Source organism: Neofelis nebulosa, chromosome 13 (genome assembly GCF_028018385.1).
Source record: "Neofelis nebulosa isolate mNeoNeb1 chromosome 13, mNeoNeb1.pri, whole genome shotgun sequence".
NCBI classification, from domain to species: domain Eukaryota; kingdom Metazoa; phylum Chordata; class Mammalia; order Carnivora; family Felidae; genus Neofelis; species Neofelis nebulosa.
Genome location: NC_080794.1, coordinates 78043858 through 78066125, shown reverse-complemented (window position 1 = coordinate 78066125; position 22268 = coordinate 78043858). Strand labels below are relative to the sequence as shown.

The following is a 22268-nucleotide window of genomic DNA, read 5'->3' as shown; positions in this document are numbered from 1 at the left end:
GGCACTTGGGGGTGCGGTGCCCGCCAGGGTTTGGCAGAATCAAAATGGCACCTCAGAGGGTAGATGATAGATAAGCAGCTCCTCAGAGGGGTGAATGTGACCGGGTTTATGGACGTGGGGAATTTTCTTTCTGAAGCCCAGAGACCCACTGTAGACAGGCCTATCCTTTGGATGCTGGCTAACTTCTGTCCGGTGCAGCGTGTGTGCCTCTTAATCTTTGGCTCTGTGTAATTCTTTTTAAAGAATGACAGTTTAGGGGCACCTGGGTGGCTCAGTCAGGTATGCGTCCGACTTCGGCTCAGGTCATGATCTCACGGTCCATGAGTTGGACCCGCGTCGGGCTCTGTGCTGACAGCTCGGAGCCTGGAGCCTGCTTCGGATTCTGTGTCTCCCTCTCTCTCTGCCCCTTCCCTGCCCGTGCTCTGTCTCTCTTTCTCTCTCTCTCTCTCTCTCTCTCTCTCTCTCTCTCTCAAAAAATAAACATTAAAAGAAAAATTTAAAGAATTACAGTTTAAAGTCACTGAATGGATTTCAAGATGGCAGGGGCCATTCAATCATTCTTTGTTAACTCATTCATTTATTCATTAAATCCATACTGGAGGACTTCTGTGTGATGGGACGTGGTCGACACTGGAGTCATATCCTGTATGACTAGGATAAAGGCCCCGCTCTCAAGTGGCTCACAGCTGAGTGGGTCAGTGAAGCCTTTTGTACTTTGGGAAGCGGGGCGGAGGGTGTTAAAGGGGCACAACTGCTTTGCCAACTAGTCTATGGTGTCTTTAGCCTGTCTTCTGGAAGAGTCCCCATGACAAAATGGAAATGAAGTGTGGCCAAAATTGGCATCTCTCCAGTTCTCTCTTCTTATCCTCCATTAATTTTATAGAATAAGAAAAATGTGTACCTACGATAGTTAATTTTATGTGTAAACTTGACCAGATATGTAAACTGCCACGTTTGGTCAGACATCATTCTGACTGTTGCTGTGAGGGTATTTTTGAATGAGATTAACATTTAAATTGACTGACTAAATAAAGTAGATCGCCCTTTGTAGGATGGGTGGGCCTCATCCAATCAGTTGAAGACCTGACTGAAACAAAAACTCCCTAGAATAAGAAGGAAACCCTCCTGCCTGCCTGCCTGCCTTCAGATTGGAACATTGTTTTTTTGTTTTGTTTTTTGTTTTTTGTTTTTTTTCCCCCGCCTTTGGACTCAAACTGAAACATCAGCTCTTCCTGGGTCTTCAGCCTCCTGGCAAGGGAACTATATCATCAGCTCCCATGGTTCTCCAGCTTGCTGACTGTAGACCTTGGGGCTTGTCAGTCTCCATAATTGTGTGAGCCAATTCTTTATGAAAAATCTCTTTCTATGCTTACAAAGATCCTACTGGTTCTGTTTCTCTGGAGAACGCTAATACAGAACATGAGCAAACACCACAGTTCTTGGCCACCCAGCTTCTGAGATCTGAGAATGCCCACCCAACCTTTCAGCCAAAGTGCTGCCCACCAGCCTGGCTGCAGGTGGAGGGCTGGAGGGATGAGGCAGAATGGTGCTCCGTCAGGGCAGCTGGACAACTGGTCACATCTACCCTGCTTGCATGCAGGAATCGGAGTCCCTCCTTCATGCTGAGCCCGAGTTCATGGCACAGTCCCGTGGGGGCTGTGCTTCACCCCTCCACTGGCCTGGGCGGAGGGGTAAGAGGCCCGGATGCAGAGTAGGTGATGAGGCTCTGCGCAGCATCGTGGATGGACGGTCCTGGGGCCTCCGCTCAGAAGTCTGTGATTCAGTGCTGGGGTTGGTGGGGGACTGCAGAGCACTCTATGGATACCGTTTTATCTGTGAAACGCCCAAAACTCCTCTTGTGTCAAATGCTTGTCGAAAAAGTGGGTTAAATCTCTATCTTTTATAATTCGCAGCCTCAGGACACCTTTAGACTCTCTAAGAGCATTCCATGAACAGATGGTAACAGGAGGAACAGCTGATTCCTCTGCTGAGGCCTTCAGAAAAGACCTAGAATAGGAAAGAGTTCACTGAGTCTTGAGGGATAGTCATCACGCATAGGAAATAGTCCAGCTGATTTCTAGAGGCATTTTGCCTGAAAAATGCATGACGCTAGTGGGTTCCGGCAGCCTGTCAAATAAAAGGCGGTCCCTTACGTACGATGAGCTCACTTAACACGGGGTTACAGCTTGCGCTGGCTTCCTTTCCTTGAACAAACTGCAGTGAAAAATAATCACATCGGGGAAAAAAACCAACAGCGACAGCCCATGACACCCGGAAGGGGTGCGGCTGGAGCCCGTGCAGCTTGACGTGAGACCAGCAGGGCAGCCGCCTGGTCCGGCCATCCTCCACGGCCGTGCACATGGTCAGTCCCTGGCGGGTTGTCCTGGCTCACGGCGGGGCTGAACGGAAGAGCAGTCAGTGCAAACACCCATGTCCTGGGCCCCCTCGTGCATGGTTTTTTCCACACACCTGTTCCTCCCAGGTAGGGCTCATGACCAGGAAGCAGTGCTCTAAGAACGACTACAGCGGCGGTCCTGCCACCCCAGATTCGTGCGGGAGTCAAATGGGAGGGTGCACTCTTGGCTCAGACACTTTCTTTTTCTAGAATCCCGGGTCACATCAGCAGAAGGCTCCCATTCACTTACCTGGAGACAAGGGCCAGGAAATCACAGAATGAAGCCTGGCTGGCGGGACATACATTCATTCATTCAGCAGCAGCTACCCCCTGAGCGCCTACTGTGTGCGGTGGGGCAAGAAGGCCTTGCTGCTGCCCTTAGAAAACGTAGCATCTTGCAGGAGAGGCTCGCTACCTCTGCATGATCTGTAGTTGGAGACAGAATATGCTAGTTGCTAGGCCAGCCGGGGCCCAGTGGAGACAGAGTTCTGCTGGAACAGCAGCTGCAAGGGACCAGCTCCAGAGGCGGAAGTAGCAAAGGCAGTGAGCGTTTCCCCTGCTCTGGTTGACCTGGGCCTGAGCCCAGGTCTCCTGACAGGTGCCAGGTTGAGGGCTGCTGCTGAGAATGACTGCAGGGGTTTATATAAACCCCAGAAACTGAAGCCCACCCTCCAGGCGTCCTGCCAGGAGATAAAGACATCCAGGTTTTTCAGAATCTGGAAGATCCTTCTGTATCTCTTCTTTTTCTTGGAGTCCACAGGCTGCTTGGGGACCCCTCCTGGGGAGATGGCATCTGGCAGTGCCAGCCGCCTCCTGTTGCCTCAACCCTGCAGCTCGCCACTGTGGCCCCCGTGGGGGTTGCTGGTGGGGACACGGCCTCTCACTCTCTCTGGGGAGCAGGATGGGCACTGAGCTTGAGCACAGGAGTGTGGTTACTTGTCCTGGGCCTCTTGCCAATATTACCTTTTCCTCTCGCTCTGCTTTGGGGTCCTCTGCACTTCTGCTTCCCACCTGTGTCCTCTCCTGGGTGCCGTGGGGAACCTTCTGTGGAAATGGGTCAAAGCTTTTGCTGTAGAGCCAAGGCCAGCCCAGCTGGGGAGGGACAGATGAAAGGCCTCCCCTGAGGGGTGCAGCTATGCTGTTCTGGGAAGTGTGGGGCAGTCTGTGTGTCTTCCGTGTGTTCAGGATGTGGGAGCATCATCCCAGGGGGAACCTGGATTGTGTAAGTCACACACCGGGTACACTCGGGCACCTCAAGTTGTATGACTAGACTCCAGGCTCTTTGTTCTCCTGGATGACTTTTTTTTTTTTTTTCTTTCCTTCAACGTTCACTTATATTTGAAAGAGAGAGAGAGGGAGACACAGGATCCGAAGCAGGCTCCAGGCTGTCAGCACAGAGCCCGATGCGGGGCTCGAACCCACTGACCACGAGATCATGACCCGAGCCGAAGTCAGATGCTTAACCAACCGAGCCACCCAGGCACCCCTCCCCCCTGGACTTTTTGATTCGGTTTTCTGTATGGATGCTTCACTGTAAATCACAGGGGCCGCTCACAGTTTCAAGGAAGGTGTGGAGAGGAATGAAGGCATCTCGTTTTTCTTATTTTCCCCCCTTGTCCCCCCACTGCCAAGTCCAGGCTCCCGCAGCTTTTCTTGGCCCCATGGAGACTGCCTGGCCGCTTGACATCCCAGTGGGACACAAGGCCCTAGCGAGACCTTCCTCCTTGCCGCCACCCTGGGGCAGGGCACTGGTGCTCCCCTCCCCCCACCCCTTCTCCCAGGCTGTTTTCCCTTCTGAACTTTGAAAGAGTGCCTTAAACATTTAGGCCTAGTTGTTTCTTTGTAGTTAGTTTTCCCTTCTTCATCCCGTTTTGTGGAGGCTGGACCTGTCCGTTTCTGTTCTAGGAGGCCCTTGACTTTACAAACCCAGCCAGGTGGTGAAGTCAGTCTTCGAGAGCAGTCCTTTAGAAGGGGGCTCTTCCTGGTTTTATTTTGGATTTCTTCTGGGACCCTGGGGATTGAGGTGCAGAGGTTGCAACTTTCCTGGTGACACGTAGGTGTGTAGCCCTTGTCCTCTGTCACTGGGCGCTGCAGCCTTCAGCTGTCTTGGTGTTAAGGGTGCCTAATGTGACCCTGAGGGAAAGTGAGGCTGGGGGGTGGGACTTCTAGTCCCTTGAGTGGGGAGCAGTGGGAAACCTTGTGATGCACCCGGGTCAGTGGCCTGTTGACTGAGGGGCACACTGGGCTTCTTCAACCCAAGGGACCAAACTGATGGGCGCAGATGCCCCCAGTGTGGTTGGCCACAGCCGAGGGCACAGGGCAGTAAGGAGGCAGTTTTTCTGTGGATGGTGTAGGTTTTGTAGAGTCGCTCTGCCAGAAGGGGTTCTACCACTCGTGAGGCATTTGATGTCGGGAGGGGGGAGATTTAAGTCACCTGCCTGCCAATGGTGTCTCATTAGGACACAATTAATTGGTTCATTTGGGGTATGGTTATTATGGAGAATCGACTGAGTAGAGGTAACATGCCACGTAGTGCTGTTCCGGAGTAAATGGGTCAAGAGATTGTGCCTTTAAACCAGTTGAAGGAGGAACAGTAGAGACACCTGGGAAGTTTTATTCAAGGCCAAAGGCCTGCGTCCCACACCAGTACCTGGAGTTACCGAAAGCAGGAGAGCCAAGAACCAAAATAAAGGAGCCGGTCCGCAAGGCCCAAGAGTGGGCCTAGGCCTGCTCGGCCGCATTTGAGCCTAAGACCGCCCGGCAGCTTTCATGTCCCGGGAAACCCGGGACAGTCGATCATTCCACTTCTCTGAGCCTTGGTTTCTTTCTGCATAAAGTGAAGACGTTAGGGGCGCCTGGGTGGCTCAGTTGGTTAAGCCTCCGACTTCAGCTCAGGTCATGATTTCATGTGTGGTTGGTGAGTTTGAGCCTCGTGTAGGGCTCTGTGCTGACAGCTCGGAGCCTGGAGCCTGCTTCGGATTCTGTGTCTCCCTCTCTCTCTGCCCCTTCCTTGCTCATGCTGTTTCTCCTTCTCTCTCTCAAAAATAAATAAACGTTAAAAAAAAGAGTAAAAAAAAATAAAGTGAAGACATTGGACAAAAGGCCAAGACGGCCCTTTTAGCATTTCTGATATTCTAACCTGACCCCCCCCCCCCCATCTCCTTGTACAATAATTGAACCTGCTAAGCCCCTTCCCTCTGTGAGTCTAGGCCGGCTCCTCCTGGTGAGAGGTCATATGCATATGTGGCATTAGACCTTCCATCCCTGATCTACAGGTTGAGTCACTAAACCTTATGGGTCTGGTGTAGACCTGGGGTCTTCTCCAAAGTGGCTAGGGCACAAGGGCAGCATCCCGAGGTTCCCTAGGAAGCGGCAGCACAGAAAGCAAACAGTGGTAACGGCCGAAGAGCGCTTCTCTGGTCCGTCTTGCTGGTAACCAGGACCCCTTGGGCCTGAACAGCTCCAACAAGCAAGTGAGGCCTCTCGCTCCAGTTCAAGGCCACAGGAGGTGGGCAGGAACGTGTCAAAGGCCACGCCAGGCTCATTTCTCTGAGTGCCCTCAGAAGAGTGCTCCTGGAGCCTCCTGGCTGGCTCTTGTAAGGGTCTGTGACTGGAACAAGCCAGATGTCACAGAGCAAAAGCATTTCAGCTATTAAAGGGGTAAAGGCTTTGAGTAAAATAACTGCCAGCTGCCTTTTGACCCATATTCTAGAAAACGTGAGACTACGTGGGATTTCAGGAGGGCTTTCTCCCAGAGCCCTGGAGTCCTAGTGTGCTAAAGTCATGTCTGATTCCCATACAGCCAAATCAAATGCGTGCATGGCTGAGGCCCAACCATGGTCCATTGTTTCCTAGGCCACCAAATTTCGGGGTTTGCTCTTAGACCACCTGGCCCATTGTAACCAGAAACAGACTACCTGCCTTCCATCTTCTGGTGGTTTACAGAGCTTTGGGGCCTTTCCCCCTTCATGCATCTCACTTCTGGGCCAAGCAAGTCCCAAATGTAAGAGGCCCCATGACCCGGAGAGCCCTGCATTTCCCAGAAGCACTCATACGTTTTCTTTGTCCACTCCGCAGTGTTTGGGTGCCTGGCTTGGGGCCCAGCACCCAGTCACCCCTGATCGATAGCGCTGCAGAGATCTATGGAGGGAATTAAGCAAGCAGAGCATGGCTGTCCCTTCCTTGGGGGTGTAGGTGCAAGGTGAGTGTCCTCAGAGTGATACTGCCTGGGGAGCCTGGGTCCCAGCCTCTGCCTCTGTCTTCCAGGCAGGCCTGGCCTCCCCGGACAACTCGGAGCAGCTCATCATTGCCTTGGAGCCCGAGGCGGCCTCCATCTACTGCCGGAAGCTGCGGCTGCACCAGATGATCGAGCTGAGCAGCAAGGCCGCGGTCAACGGGTACAGCTCCAGTGACACAGTGGGAGCTGGGTTTGCACAGGGTACCTCCTGCTCTCTCTCTCCCCTCCCCGCTCTCTCCCATCCCAACCCTGCATGTTTTGGGCCCTGATTATTTAAGGCCTTTAGCGCGGTAATGAAGAACCGAGATGTTCCCAGAGGCGTCGGCTGTGAGCACGTCTGTTCTCAGCGCCCCCTCCGGGACCCCTCCAGGGCCCCTTGTAAACTCCGCAGTGGTCACCCCGGTTCATCACCTCCCACACGTGTGCCTCAGGCGTGGGAAGGGTGCTTCTCTCCAAGAACCGGAGAGATGGCCCCAGAGCAGCTCCTGGTTTTACATTTTACTAGGCTTTTAATTTTTCTTGTTTATTAACTGATTCTTAATCTAATCCCACTTGGCCTGTTATTAATTCCCCCATTAAGGCTGTTGAGTTATTGCTGACTCACTCACTGGGGCCGCTTCGTGTGTGATGAGCTCATTATGTGTCTTAACCGTGAACCTGGCGAGAGTTTAAAATACGGATGAAAGGGGCGGAGGCTTCCTGACCCCACTGGTGCTCACGTAGCTGTGGGAAGGAGTACCGCCTAGGGAGATCCAGGATGGGTATTAAGGAACTTTTTCTCTTTAGTAGTTACTTGTGTGCCAGTTGGTCACATTCTTGGTCCTAAGAACTGTTTTCCCTGGTATCCAGGGCTCTGTGAGTCTGTCCAGGGCCACAGAGTTTTCAGACATCCTAGGTCAGGGTCAGAGCCACCGAGGTGAGTGAGTTCAGGCACTAATCAGAGCGCTGTGAGTGCCGTTTCCAGGTCAGGGCCTCGAGGGCAGAAACCCACCCATCACCTATGCCCACCCCATCCTGGAAGGCCCTGGAAGGGAGGAGGAGAGGGAGAACGTTAGCTAGAACTGCGGCCCATTGCCCCCTACAGCCTGGTTCCAAGTTTTCCTTGCTCCCCACACCCAAAGCCTGTCTCTGTGCTGCCCGAGGCGCTGGGGCCCTGGCTCAGCCTTTGCAGGTGTGCATTCCTGCCCAGGCCCTGGGTCCTCTCCTCCAGAACTCTCCTCTTCCTCTTCATGGGGGCCACTCTGCCCCAGAGGCCACCACTCTGCATTTTCAACCCAAGATGGAGGAGTCTGTGAACCTCAGCCACGAGACAATGGCCAGGCATTCCCTTGGTCCCCAGGCTGCTGTCTCAGGCTGCCGGGGCTAAGTGCTAACACCTCAGACCTGATTCACCCGGAACAGAAGCAAGCAGGCTCTCCTTTGACTCTGAGGGCTCGATTTGCTTTTTCTGGGCAATGCTCAGCCTCCACCGAGGCATGCCGTGGCTGGCCTTACTGCTAACTAAGTCAAATGTGTTAACATGTTACATACTCAGCACAGCCTATTTAATTAAATTTTCGTCTTCATCATTGTAATTGGAAAAGAGATGCATGACTGACTGGGCTTCATATCTTACATGCTACTTCCTGCCGGTTCATAAACAAAAATTCACGTCAGAATTAGCTAATTGTAGTGCGGCTCCTAATGCTTCTGAAGTGTAACATTCGCATTGAAGGGGAAACTGGTTTTGAATGCTTGCCTTCCCCGAGGGCTCAGGTTTTGGTTCCCTTTCCTTTAACGTGGCCTGTCCACCCCACACTGTGTCTGTGTCCTGTGCCTTGTGGGATTTGCTCTTGTCTTGTGCTCAGAGGGTCTTTTTGGTTTTTGAAATCCTCAAATTGTTGGCCACCACCCCTCAGAGGGGCAGTGACGCAGGGGTTCTCTCTCAGCCTTGTTTTACAGTTGGTCTGTCTCCCAGAAGGAAGGGGTGCTGCCTGGGGAGGCCTGGCAGAGCACTTAATCAGGAGTACCCTGGATGGCATTAAGGCCCTGAGCCCTCCTGGGCTGTTCTCTGCTCTCTGATGCTCCTTCGTGATGGGCGCCCTGTGGACACTACTGACGGGAATGGGAATGCCACTGTGCCCCCAGCACCGCAGGGTTGCTGTTAGCGTTATTTTGCGCCAAAAGGATTTCATGAGATCAGTAAAGGATATATTTTTCTTAATGTTGGGCTTAATTTGCCCCAAAGTGTGATAATGTTTTTGAGAGCTCAGAATATGTTTTATTAGTCTTGCTTGGTCTTTTTTTTTTTTTTTTTTTACTGTTTATTTTTGAGAGAGAGAGAGAAACAGACTGTGAGCAGGGGAGGGGCAGAGAGAGAGGGAGGCACAGAATCTGAAACAGGTTCCAGGCTCTGAGCTGTCAGCACAGAGCCCGACGCAGGGCTTGAACTCACAAACCGTGAGATCATGACCTGAGCCGAAGTCGGACGCTTAACCGACTGAGCCACCCAGGCGCCCCTTGCTTGGTCATTTTTTAGGACTGCCATTTGTTAGCCGTCTAGATTGTTTTAGCAAACCAAATGCCCCCAACAAGGTCCGCGATAGAAGTTCATGAGGAGCCAGTGCTGGGGACAGGAGTTTGGGGATCCCTCCCAGGTCTGCAGGGACTCTTTGATCCGAGGGCCTCACCACTGTACTCCAAGGCCCAAGGAATTCAGAGCTGACAGGCACTTGCCATTCTAATCCCCAGGGAAGACACTGTTTTGCAAACACAGTGCTCCTTGCTAGAAGAGGCTAGAGGGTCAAGGGTCCTTAATTGGATAACTAACAACAGACGGATTTATAAGGCACTTCGAAGTCGGCAGCACCAGTTTAGGGACGGGAAAAATTGGTGGGGGGCGAGGTTGGGGGTTGCTCTAAGTTGTTCACTGTAGTGGCCATTTCTTGGGTAGCAGGTCTCATACTTGGTGCTTTGCCTTCCTTATCACCTACTGTGTGCTGGGTGTCACATTGGGTGCTGAGGAAAAATCGGAGAACCAGTCCCTGCTCTGCTGGTGAGGAACTGAGGCCAAGTGTTATTATCCCCATTTTATGGATGGGGAAGGTGAGGCCCAGAGGGGTTAAATGATTTGCCCCACTTCCCACCTCGGCTGTGCCCTGCTGGTTCCCAGCTACCCTCTCGCGGCCCCTTTCCCATCTCCTAACAGTCGTATTCTGCTTTTTCAGATTTCAGTGTAAATCGTTAAATCTCAAAGGCATGAGGGTCCATGGCCCAAGGGTTGATTTTGAGCTGCAAGACAGAGTCGTGGGAACTGCAAGTCCCTTAACCTTGTCTGACCTGGTTTCCTCCTCTGAACAGAAGGATGATGATTTGTGCCTTGTCTGCCTCACAGAGCTGTCGGTGGGGGGGCCTGTGAGGGATGCAGTGACCCCACCCAAGGCGTCACAGCCCCTCAGTGCCCCGGGGCCACAGCCATGTCGTTCCCCAGGGTTAGGAAAAAGGTGGCCAGGGCTTTGCTAGGTTTGGATGGGCCACCTTGAAGCGCCACCTGGTGGCGGAAGAGCACATTGGCTTCACCCAGGTCGGGGAAATGGCTTCCATGCAGTTTATCCAGCATCCAGATTAGGAAAACATACCCGACATTCCTTGCAGCAGACAGAGTTCCTTGAGGTGAAATTATTTAACCAAGTGCACTGCAAGCTTCTTGGCAGACACGTTCCTCCCTGGGACAGCAAGGCCAGGAATTTGGTTGATTTATTAACCCTTTACCCCGGAAAGTGTCACTGGGGGGGAAGGGCTTCTCCAGGGTGAGCCTTCCAGCAGGGTACAGGCCCAGCTGCCATGCAGTGAATAGACAGACGCTGGTGAAAATGGTCTGGCTCTGAGGTTCCCAGCGTTGTGTTTATGTAATCATTTTGGTCAAGTATCGCTACACGTTCCCTCCCTAAACCTCACGCTGTTGCCTCCGTTGACTGCAGATGACTGCCAGCCTTTTCATGCTTTCTCACCCATCCTTTTCTTTCTGTCGGCCACTAGCTAAGGAGCACATACGGCGTAATCGGCAGAGTCGGACCTTTTTGGTGGAGAATGTCATAGGAGAGATCTGGTCCGAGCTGGAGGAAGGTAGCGTCCTTGAACGTCCTTTGCCCCTTGCTGGATGCGTTTTGGGCTGCTGGCAAAAATGCATTCCTGTTTGCTCCTTTTGCATTTCTGGAAAACGTTCAAAATCGGTTGGTTTTAAAGACCACTGTGCCAAGGAGAACTTTTTGGGGCCTGTAAGTTTGCATGTTACAAAACCATACAGACTCTTCCGAAGAAAAGCAGGAACTGGAGCTCCCCAGTTCCAGAGTAAGTCTTGGGTTAAACAGCAGGTCATGCGATGGCAGGACATTGTCCACTCGTGCCTGCCAGGTCTGCAGCAGCTTTAAAGATTCGCTCGTCTGGGTTCTTTATCGCCATGCTCACCGGCACTGCTGGGCAGACACTACCCCGGTCCCTTCCGTAGGGAATAACTTGCCAAGCGGCCCATCAGCGACACCGCTGTATTAATGAGAAGCGCTGCCGTGAGTTTAGCTGGGTGTGCCGAGTCATCACCCCCCAGCTTGTTTCAGGATGGGGCTGACCAGCGGCCTATGTAAAGGGTGGATGTTTTTAACCAGGTGACAAGTACGTGGTTGTGGACAGTGGCGGTGGCACCGTCGACCTGACTGTCCATCAGATACGGCTACCGGAGGGACACCTTAAAGAACTGTATAAAGCAACAGGTGAGCCCCGGCATGGCCGATTTTCTCCTTCCTGAGCTGTTTCTCTCCTGTCCGATTTCTCTTGCTATTTTGTTCTCTCACTGCTGTCTGCACGTGGGATTCCAGGCCCCGAGGGGTACGATACCCAGATGCCCGTGTGGGGCCGGAGAGCAAGATGCAGTTAAATGCTCTTCAAAACACAAACCACCATAGGGGCGCCTGGGGGGCTCAGTCGGTCGAGCATCCGACTTCGGCTCAGGTCATGATCTCACGGTCCGTGGGTTCGAGCCCCGCGTCAGGCTCTGTGCTGACTGCTCAGAGCCTGGAGCCTGCTTCCGATTCTGGGTCTCCCTCTCTCTCTGCCCGTCCCCCACTCATGCTCTGTCTCTCTCTGTCTCAAAAGTAAATAAACATTAAAAAAAAAAAAGTTTTAAAACACAAACCACCGCAATTTGGGTTTTGGCACACAATGAGCCTGTTTTAGATCCTGGCCAAGGGAGTTTCTTTCTGGAAGTTCTGGAAGGATATGATTGTCATCTGATTTGTCACCTGTGTTTTAGTGCCACAGTTAAGCTTTCTAGGGAGGTCTCGGGACACCCGGTCTTGGATCAAAGTTGCCAAAGCAAGCAACAGGCTCTCTCCCTTGGTGGGGGTGGGATGATGAATAAGTAATAGATCACAGGGTCTCAGTGGGCCTGCTGATTTTCCAGACCCTGTCCCTGGATTTCTCGGGTAGGAATACCGCGATGCTCCTAGTTAGTTATGTGTATCAATTTTATTTAAAATATAATTGATTTTAACAAGCTCGTTGACGAATGATTCTGTAGGGGAAAGTCTCTCCACCTGGAATGAGAAGAACTGGAGGGTTTTCAAGCTTAAGTAAAAACCATAGCTGCTGTCCGTTTGCTCACTGGGCCCAAGTTCGTGCGACTTTGTGTTTCAGAGAAGAACGCAGGGTAGGATGTCTCTCGGAGTCTGAATTCAGTTTTCACACGGCGGGCTCTCATTTTGTGCTTGACTCAGGTGGACCCTACGGATCCTTAGGAGTAGATTATGAATTTGAAAAACTTCTGTGTAAAATATTTGGAGAGGATTTTATCGAACAATTCAAAATCAAGCGTCCCGCGGCCTGGGTTGACTTAATGATTGCATTTGAGTCTCGTAAGAGGGCGGCTGCCCCAGACCGAACTAACCCACTGAACATCACCCTGCCCTTCTCCTTCATCGACTACTACAAGAAGTTCCGTGGCCACAGCGTGGAGCACGCCTTGAGGAAGAGCAAGTGAGTGGAATTCACCTTTGGCTTAGGCCATTCTAGGGGGTGGATCCTACCGAGGGGAGGGAGGAAGGGGGTGTGGATTCTGAGTTCCAATACTACACACAAGCTGTGTGACCTTGGCCAAGTGACTCACCTTCTCTGTTCCTCAGTTTTTCGTCTGGAAAATGGAAGTGATCATTCCACTTACCTCAAAGGGTTGTCGTGAGGATAAAGTGAGTTCAAAAGTTAGACACTTAGCACAATGCCTGGGACCTGAAAACTCCTGTTTCTGTGTTAGCTTTTATTATGTGCCAATAACCATAAGCTTTGTGAAAGCAGGGAATTTTGTGTTTTTGGCCTCTGCTGTATCCCCAGCATCTACAACAGAACCTGGTACAACGTAGAGGTGCTCAGTAAATATCTGTTGAGCAAAATCCCACGGGGCTCGGAGTCTCTTGGCTACAGGCAAGTGTTCGTAGCTCAGCTTGTTGCAAAATGGACATTTGGAAGCTGTGTGAAAGCTGAATGACAAAATTGATAGACAAAAATCACAGGCTTCTAAAAATCTTTTTATAGCAGAAGATTTCAAACATTCACTGTGCAAAATGAACCTCATGACACAGCTTCAACAGCTGTCACCTCCTGGCCAGTCTAAATCCTCGTGCACGTTCTCCCAAGTATTTTAAAGCAGATCTGATCATCATCTAATCCATGAATATGTCAGTAGGTATCGCTAAGATAAATTTAAAATCATTACCATAATGCTGTTATCACGATCACACTTGACACGAGTTCTTCAATATCCTCAAATTCCCAGCTAACATTACAATTTTTCCAACTGCCTTATATATGTTTTTCAGTTTGCACGGATATCCAAAAGATGGCTCTCCATAGCGGTTATCTGATAGGCCCCTAAGTCCCGCTTACTATATGGGTTCCCTCTCCTGCGTTTTCTTTTTTTTTTTTTTTTTTTTTTAAATTTTTTTTTTTCAACGTTTTTTATTTATTTTTGGGACAGAGAGAGACAGAGCATGAACGGGGGAGGGGCAGAGAGAGAGGGAGACACAGAATCGGAAACAGGCTCCAGGCTCCGAGCCATCAGGCCAGAGCCTGACGCGGGGCTCGAACTCACGGACCGCGAGATCGTGACCTGGCTGAAGTCGGACGCTTAACCGACTGCGCCACCCAGGCGACCCACTCCTGCGTTTTCTTTACAGTTTATTATTAGATGACAAAGCTGATCGTCCCATAGAGTTTCCCGCAGTCCGGGTTTTTTGTTTATCGTACGCTCACATAACGTGTTTGGTCCCCTGGTGTTTTTGACACACTGGCAGACGGAGCTAGAGATCTGGTCAGGTTCAAGTTTGAGTTTTTGGCAAACCTGCCTCATGGGTGGTAGTGTGTCCTCCTCTCACATCAAGTCAGGGAACACATGCTATTTGTTTGTTGCTTCTTTTATGATGTCAGCAGCCACGGAGGGGAGTTGCCTAGGTCCGTTATGTTAAGGGATAGCCCCTTAGTCTCTCACTCTGTCTTCATTTGTCAGCTAGCCTATTTCTGGAGAGAGAAACTCTTCTCAATGGTTTGATTGCACTGAAATACATTTCACATAGGCAAGACAGGACAAATTTTTGGTTCTTTCTTTTCATTTATGAATTTTTTGTTAAATATTGTTGATTTCCTAGCATTCTCCTAAGTGACAAATGCATTTTTTTCTTTTGTGGGGGCAGAAGGGGGTATTATTAAGGCTTCGTGGATTTAGGCATGTTTGACGTATTTTAAACCATGGCAGTTATATCCTTAGTGATGGTCAAAATGTCCCATCTTGGCCAGTAGGAGCCTCTTTAAGTTGGCTCCTGAGTCCCGTTGATGTGACATTTTGATCTGACTTCTGGCTCATCTTGTATATTCCCCATCCCAGACCTGCAATCGGCCATTTCTCTAAGAAGCCCAGGTTCCATTTAGTGGGAAATGAAGTGGATAGGACTGTAGGTCTTCTTGACCTTGGAGCAGGTCCCTAGCCAGACTCTGACTAGGCTCATGTTCTCTCTGTCTGCTGGCCCCCTCCCCACAGGCACCTGTTCTGAGTCTAACCCCAAGTCCTGCTCCACAGTTCTGCGGCCTGTCAGCTCTCCTGGGGAGACGGGCCACAGCCAGCCATGGAGTCATTCCGTGCCACACCACATTGTCCTGTGGCCGAGGCCACAGAAAGATGCCTGGTCAGGGAGACCTGGCAGCACCTAGAATGTGAGGCTAGGAAGCAGCTGGTGTGTGCTTCGCTTCAGGGACAGAGATGCCATTTGCTTGGCTTCTTTAAACTTGAGGATGGGTTGGGGACGTGTAGTCCCTGGCATTCCTTTAGTGCCAGAAAATTTCCAAAGTGTTTTCACAGATGTGGTATTGAACTTGATCTTGACAACCGCTGTGAGAAAGGTAAGACGAGTTGTGTTATCCTTGATTTCCAGACACGAGACTGGGGCTCAGACAAAATGCAGGCCAGCTTGCCCCAAAGTCCCGCAGCCCAGCAGTCCTGGCTCCTTGTCTGGTGTTCTTTCTGCTCTGGATGTGCTGCACCTTTGACAGAGAAAGGGGCATCCTGGTAGGACGGGGCTTCTCACTGTCATGGGACAGGTGCCTGCAGGGCTCAAGGAAATGCACTTGAGCACACAGGTCTGTGGCCAGATGCAGCAGCACCGTGGACACATCATATGAGCCTTCAATGGACTTGAATCCGACTATCGCTTGCCTATAAAATGTGGTCATTCAAACGAGACAGACCCCTTCACTTCTTTCCCTGTCTTTTGCACTAGATTTCGGCTTCCACTATCCCAAGGGAAGGCTGGCCACAACACAAAGCAAAGAGAAAATCAAGAGGCTATGTCTTAGCTTTTGAGCATCTAAGGGTCTGGGTTGTGGCAGTCGAAGGTATTTCCAAGGACTTTCAAACCCTTCAGTTCCCTTAAATGTGACAGCTGTTCTGTTCTGTCAGGGGCCATCTCTGTGCATAGTAGCCTGGGTCTCCTCCATACTCTCACTTCTCATTTCTCTCTGTGCCACACCCCCACAGCGTGGATTTTGTGAAGTGGTCCTCGCAGGGGATGCTGAGGATGAGTCCGGATGCCATGAATGCCCTTTTCAAGCCAACCATTGACAGCATCATTGAGCATCTCCGTAAGTATGAGCCAGGGCTCGGCCACTCAGTGGGGCAGAGCTGAATGGGGACTGACTTTTCTGGCATGACCAGCTAGAGCATGTGAAGTCAGACTGGCAGGGGGTCTGGGGCTGGGAGCCACAGGCCGGGGCCTGGGCATGAATGCGGGAGGTTGCTGGGCATAGGCTCTCCAGATCCCTCCCCTCAGGTACCGCACAGCAGCCCAGAGCCTGTCTTCACCTGGGCCTTGAGTTTGGCTTCGAAAGTCAGGGAGCCGGGAACTCTGGAGCAGTATTTTCCTGGAGTGACAGGGCCTAGGGAATGCACAGTCTTTGCTTTATCAGGATGCATGGGGAACCATAATCTTTGCTGGGGAGGGGGCACACTTACGTGGACCAAAGAAAGGTCTCCTGGGAGGGAGCCAACAGAATCTAGCCCTCAGGGGCCCTCCCTCAGGGACGCACAGTAGACTCCCCGGGGACCTTTTTCAGTATCCAGGCTCCCCATTCACTTCCCACCCCACACCGACTCAATCAGAACCTCTTTGAAAACCAAAGAATACTTTTTATAACAGCCTGCCTTGACTTAGTTAGCAGGACCACAGGTTTGGAGAATGTCAGGAGTATTTATTTATGCCTAACAAATTATTCCTTGAAATGATCACCACCTAGCTGTTAAAATGTTTCCACTTAGCAATAGCTTTGGTTTTTATCCCTGAGCATATAGGTGTGCAAACCCCCTTCTGAAGACCATCTCTACAGGGACACGTGGGTGGCCCAGTTGGTTAAACATCCAACTTTGGCTCGGGTCATGATCTCACGTTTCGTGGGTTCGAGCCCCGCGTTGGGCTCTCTGCTATCAGCTCAGAGCCTGCCTCAGATCCTCTGTCCCCTCTCCGCCCCACCCCCACTCACTCTCTCTCTCTCTCTCTCAAAAATAAACAAACATTAAAAAATTCTTAAAATAAAATTTAAAAAATAATAACAAAATAAAATAAAGACCAGCTCAAGAAAAATTCTGTCCAGCCAGCTCAGACCTGTCTGTCCCCCAGTGGGGCCACACGGTTTTGTCTATTTGCCGCATTCTTAGGCCACCAGTCCCCCTCAGCAGCTGGCTTTTGGTGATAGAGTGCTGTCCCTTCCTCTTTGCTTTCAGGGGACCTGTTTCAGAAGCCCGAAGTGTCCACGGTCAAGTTCCTCTTCCTGGTGGGAGGCTTTGCGGAGGCGCCCCTGCTGCAGCAGGCGGTGCAGGCTGCCTTCGGGGACAAGTGTCGCATCATCATCCCCCAGGACGTAGGCCTCACCATCCTCAAGGGCGCCGTCCTCTTTGGCCTGGACCCCACCGTCATCAAGGTGCGTCGGTCGCCCCTCACCTACGGGGTGGGCGTGCTGAACCGCTACGTGGAAGGCAAGCACCCCCCCGAGAAGCTGCTGGTGAAGGACGGCACTCGCTGGTGCACTGATGTCTTCGACAAGTTCATCTCGGCCGACCAGTCGGTGGCCCTGGGGGAGCTCGTCAAGCGTAGCTACACCCCGGCCAAGCCTTCCCAGCTGGTCATCGTCATCAACATCTATAGCTCCGAGCACGACGACGTGAGCTTCATCACCGACCCGGGGGTAAAGAAGTGCGGTACCCTCCGCCTGGATCTCACAGGGACCGGCGGCACAGCCGTGCCCCCCCGGAGGGAGATCCAGACCCTCATGCAGTTCGGGGACACAGAGATCAAGGCCACAGCCATTGATATAGCCACCTCGAAGAGCGTCAAGGTTGGGATTGACTTCTTAAATTACTAACGGGCCCTCCCGCCGCCTGCCCCGCCCTTGGACCCGGCTCACCTGCATCTGCTGACCTCAACCCTGACTGTTCTTTCCCTGTCCTTGACCCTCAGCATCGCCCACCTGGATTTCAGCAGGGAAGATGGGACCCACCGGGGCTGGAAATAATCAGGGGTTTTGGAGGGCACACTGGAGTCAGAACAACTGTCGGAAATCGAGACTGAGGTTTGGGAATAAGAAATCTGAGGATCCTGGGAGAGCAGCTCGTTTTTATAGGTACAAAGTGGTGAAACCCACACCCACCAAGGGAATCGGTCCACTTCTGCAGCTGTGACTCAGCTTGCTTTGAACGCATCTCCGGTAAGCAGGACTCAGGATGCCTTGTCGCTGTCTTTCTAGGTTGGACGTGAGATCTCTGTGTCAGGAGGAGATTCTTCATCTATTCGAGACTTTTCTTTGTACGTTTCTTGGGGGATGGCAGTCAATATAAAATGCCACCCATCTGCAGTTAATTTCTTGTCATCACCATGTGATTGAATGTGGTGATTCAGCAGGAGCTTGGAGCATTTTTAGCTGGTAGGAGAAGACTGCCCACGCGGGGCACTATTTTAGGTTCTCGTAATTTGAATTCTGAATAGGTTCAGTGAGGAGTAATGATAGCCAGCTAATAGGCTAGGATTTGAGCGAGTGGGAGGACAGACACCTTAACTTTTCAGCAGGTGAAGACTTGCTTTAAGGGAAATGGACATTAAGGCACTGCTGACTTCTCCTGAGTCATATGCTGCGACATCGTTCCCCGGATGCCAGATCCTGACTCCTGGGTTCATAAGTGATTTGAGTTAACCTTAGTAGACTTCAGGTGTCAGGAAAGGAGCCTGCAGTCTGCGTTGTTCACATCAGCAAGCCCAGGATCTGGAACGGCTGCACACCTCGACAAGCGTACATGTTTTAAACTAACTCCCTCCTCGCCGTCATCTCCCAGAGCGTTTCAGCCACGTAGTCCCACATTTCAGGAGGAATACACTCGTGATACATGGGTAGAGAATCTGCATTATGAAACGTTTCCCTGGAATCTTCAGTTTTTTTTAAGTGTATCTACAAGGAATTCCTAGATCTGTCCTTGATGAATTCAGTCAGGTCTTTTTCAAAGCAGATTGACCTGTGAATCGCCCTCGTGCCTGGCCGCTTCTTAAAAGTGGGTTCCTGGAGCCTGTTCCTTTTACAAATGGAAGCTGGGTCTTGAGGAGGGGGACCAGCGCCTGCGTTTTCAGTGGATGCCACGGGGACTGTGGTTCCATGGGAGTCCGGGAACTCCTGACTTTAGGTTTTGTTGCAAGCTGAAATCCTGACCACCAGCACCTGCAGTCTTCCAGTCTGGGGCTCCCTGACAGACAGACAAGTGAAGAATTGGGGTCTCACACTTTGCCCTTTGTGAGCGAGGCGGGGGCTCCACCTGGCTTGGGGGTGGCGCTCTTGGCGCTCACAAGAAGGGCCTGCGAGGGAAGAATGTTGGAAGGAAGGCACCCTGCGAATGGCCCGAGGGACCCACTGGCTTGTCTGCTGGGACTCATTCTGATCTTAAATCACCGGAGGCATGCATAACGAATGAACGGAAGATGAGCTAAGGAACTAACTTTGAATGCAAGCTGGATTCACCCACCTATTCCATCGCCAATATGCAGATTTGACGCCGCTTTTCCAATGTCATTTGAACACGTCTTCTTGTTCACGTGGCCTGCTGCAGAATTCCCTGCTCGAATGTGAAACTCGAACAAAGCACCGAACTGGAGAACGCTGGTCACATAACTTAGTAGCGGGATCTCGTGTCCAGGCATCAAGGAGTGTTTGCTAGGCTTCTCTTCTGCCTGCTCTGCTTCAAAAGCTAAATGTTCTGGGTCTTTCTTTGATGTTGCCAGCCATACTCTACAAATAAGACTTTTTGATTTAGTTATAAGTAATATAATTTTATGTACATACAATATTAGAATATTGTACAGAATCTTTATTTCTACAATGTGCTTTTCTTGTCAAAAAAAAAAAAAGGAAAATGCTCTTTGAATTTTATTGATGACATTGCTGCCTTTTCATTTCCATGGCTTTATTTTTTAATTGCGCTTACTTATCGATCTGTACTGATACTAAGCTATGGACCGTGTATGCAACGCCAAGCAATAGTCACAGGTGCCAAGGGTCAGAATACTCTGGAAAAAGGGACAACGGCTGGATCAACAGCTTCGTCAGACCTTGCCTCACTTACATCCTTCCCAAAGGCTCATAGTTTATGTTTAAAGGAGCATAATAATGTATCGATGCTCCTGTCCGGTCTTTGAGAGCTGGACATTCTGGTTCTATAAGCAACAGGACTGTGCAGAAAAACCAACGAAATCTCTCTGCGTCCCCGCAGGGCTTATCGGCTTCTTGTGGGGCAGGGCGGTCACCCTGAGGGCAAAGTGGGGTCCGTGTGCAGCACCGTCAGGATGACAGGGTTACACGCAAGGAATCGAGTGGTGCACAAATCCAGCCTTTCTGCTGGATTAAGTGTGAAAGTAATTTAGTCGAGTCTTCCTTTTTGGCCACTGTAAGGCTTTCCCACCTTTGCATCAGGCATGTCTCCTTGTCTATGATTTCTCTTTAGTGAGTTGGTTGAAATTTGCACTCTTGGCAAATAGGTGATGGAGAGGGGGGTGATAACTTTCCTGGACTTTCTTCTGGCCCCAGTAGTTGACCTGATTAAAGGGAATCCCCAAATCCATCCCCCCTCTCCCTCCCGCCCGTGGAATGACATATTCTAGAATAAGAACACTGGATGAATACGCTTCGACACGTTTTCTAATCTCAGAGAGTTTCTAAAAGGCCTGTTGTCATGACCGTCACTCAGATGTCCCTGTCCCTGGTATCTGATCATGTTTTGGAAGCAAAACTGTCAGAGATTTCCTTTATAACTGCCCTTTCTGTACACAGCAGGCATTAATAAATGCTGAATGACAGACAAGTGACAGACATAGAAGATAGGCAAGACAGGAGACATACAGGCACTTTTGCAGAGTGATGACTGAGACTGAGTCCAGATTACAGAGCCTGCCCTACCCCTAGGATGTTATTTAGATCAAGTTTAGCTTCTAGAGTCTAGGTCTGGTTAATTGCCAGGGTGGCAAAGAATCGCATGCCTCAATATAAACGGGAGTCAAAATGCATAATTAGTTGAAGATCGAATTTCACAGTTGTAGAGATGACGTCGCTGTGGTCAAGCTGCATATTTATGCTGGGAAATGACTTAAGTGGATGACTAGTATAAACGTCGTTGTCTGTTAGGTCACATCTCTCATCTGCTTGGACTATGGAATTTCATTCTAAAATATCAGCCACCGGGGTCTCATTCATTCACTACAGGATAAATTCACACTCCACAGAACTTGCAGCTGTTCAAACTTGACGAGATTGTACCTGCAAACTCTGTCTTCACGGATGTCTAATAAAGCCAAACTCTGGATCTCGTGTGGCCCAAGTTGTTTTTTTTTTTTTTTTCCCACTATGAATTTGTGAATGGAATTATAGATGCATCATCGCTGACTTCCCCCTCCACCCCATCTCCAGTGGAGACTGGTTTTCAGATCTTGTCCTCAATGTTGCAAGCCTTTTAGCTTTTTTTTTTTTTTTTTTTGGAATTAACTTTCATTCCAACTAGACTGGCTCCAGCCATGTTCGTGGGCCCCTAGAGAAAGTGGTCTAGCCAGAGAGAAGGCAGATGAGCCGGGGGGCCTCTGGTATCCTAGCAGGCATGCCAAGCTGGCTGCTGTGTCTAGAGCCTCGACTTTATTCCAGGCTCTATGTCTGGGTCGCCCTCTAGAGTTGGCTCTAGAAGCTTCTGGAGAGCCTGCGGTGGACTCCTAGGATGCTGAGGGAGGTCTACATGGATTCTTCTTAAGCGGTACCTCATCTAAAGTTCACCTCCCAGGAAGCAGAGGCAGGGAAGGCTGGGGGATGCTGTACAACAAACCAACTTACCGGAAAGTGGTGTTTTCGGTGGCCACGTTTCGGTGTTCTCAGGCGGTCTGTAAAGGTCCTCATTCCCTCTGTCTGGGTCACACAGTGGGCATCTTGGCTTCCATCCAATGAGATGAAGGCTCAGGTTCCCTTTAGTTCCCATAAAATAAGGACGATTAGGAAGGAGTGTGGCCCCCACTTCCCTGTCACCCCTCCCCCTTCATTTTGGTGCATTGCCCCTTTCTGCAGCCCTACCTGTCCCGGGGGGGCAAGGGTGGCAAGGGAAATCTCCAGCCACGTAGGCTTCTCCTCCCCTCCCGGGCTGCTTCCCGTCCCCCCGCCAGTCCCTCACACAGCCCCGACTCCTGGAGGAAGTCCCCATTGAGACCACCGGGCCCCAACCCAGACGGTGCCACTGTCTACAGCAGTAAAGGCAGCTTTGACCTAGGTCCCCACACGTAGCGCTCTCCCCAGTTACAAAGCCCAGAGGGGCTCAGCTGGGGGGGAGATCACGTACCGAGAACGAGAAAGGAGAACAGCTCCCGAGACCAAATATTTACTGTGCCAAGCCCTGGATTTCATGACGGGGGGCCGACGCTGAGCCTGGAGCAGGGGAGGCATCCCCCGCATCCGCTGGTGTTCATCCGCGCCCCCTGGCCTGTGGGCCCGAGGTGAGGTCGTGGGCGGGAGGGTTGAGCAAGGGGGAGGGGCATCCAGGAGTCCGGCCCCTCCTCCCCCACCTTC

General features: G+C 51.1%; 1 protein-coding gene and 1 long non-coding RNA gene across 5 annotated transcripts in view; one reads left to right on the top strand and one right to left on the bottom strand.

Annotated features, from left to right (window-relative positions):
* The window catches only part of HSPA12A (heat shock protein family A (Hsp70) member 12A), a 166840-nt gene extending 145810 nt beyond the window's left edge, over nucleotides 1–21030 (top strand). For both annotated transcript variants that reach the window (XM_058697886.1, XM_058697887.1), the window contains 6 exons: nucleotides 6662–6833; nucleotides 10650–10736; nucleotides 11273–11377; nucleotides 12380–12638; nucleotides 15682–15785; nucleotides 16921–21030. In XM_058697886.1, the coding sequence (XP_058553869.1) occupies nucleotides 6662–6833; nucleotides 10650–10736; nucleotides 11273–11377; nucleotides 12380–12638; nucleotides 15682–15785; nucleotides 16921–17558 (1365 nt within the window). In that variant the 3' untranslated portion in view covers nucleotides 17559–21030. The remainder of the gene's footprint in view (nucleotides 1–6661; nucleotides 6834–10649; nucleotides 10737–11272; nucleotides 11378–12379; nucleotides 12639–15681; nucleotides 15786–16920) is intronic.
* Nucleotides 546–22252, bottom strand: LOC131493430 (uncharacterized). Of its 3 annotated transcripts, XR_009252666.1 has the most exons (4): nucleotides 22042–22252; nucleotides 21546–21674; nucleotides 16006–16079; nucleotides 11766–12395 (listed from the first exon to the last, which is right to left on the bottom strand). It is a non-coding gene; the product is annotated as an uncharacterized LOC131493430 (long non-coding RNA). The 3 variants fall into 3 exon arrangements; XR_009252665.1 differs by lacking the exons at nucleotides 11766–12395; nucleotides 16006–16079 and adding an exon at nucleotides 546–2007; XR_009252664.1 differs by lacking the exon at nucleotides 16006–16079 and having other exon boundaries at nucleotides 11771–12395.
* Nucleotides 22253–22268: the final 16 nt, after the last annotated feature.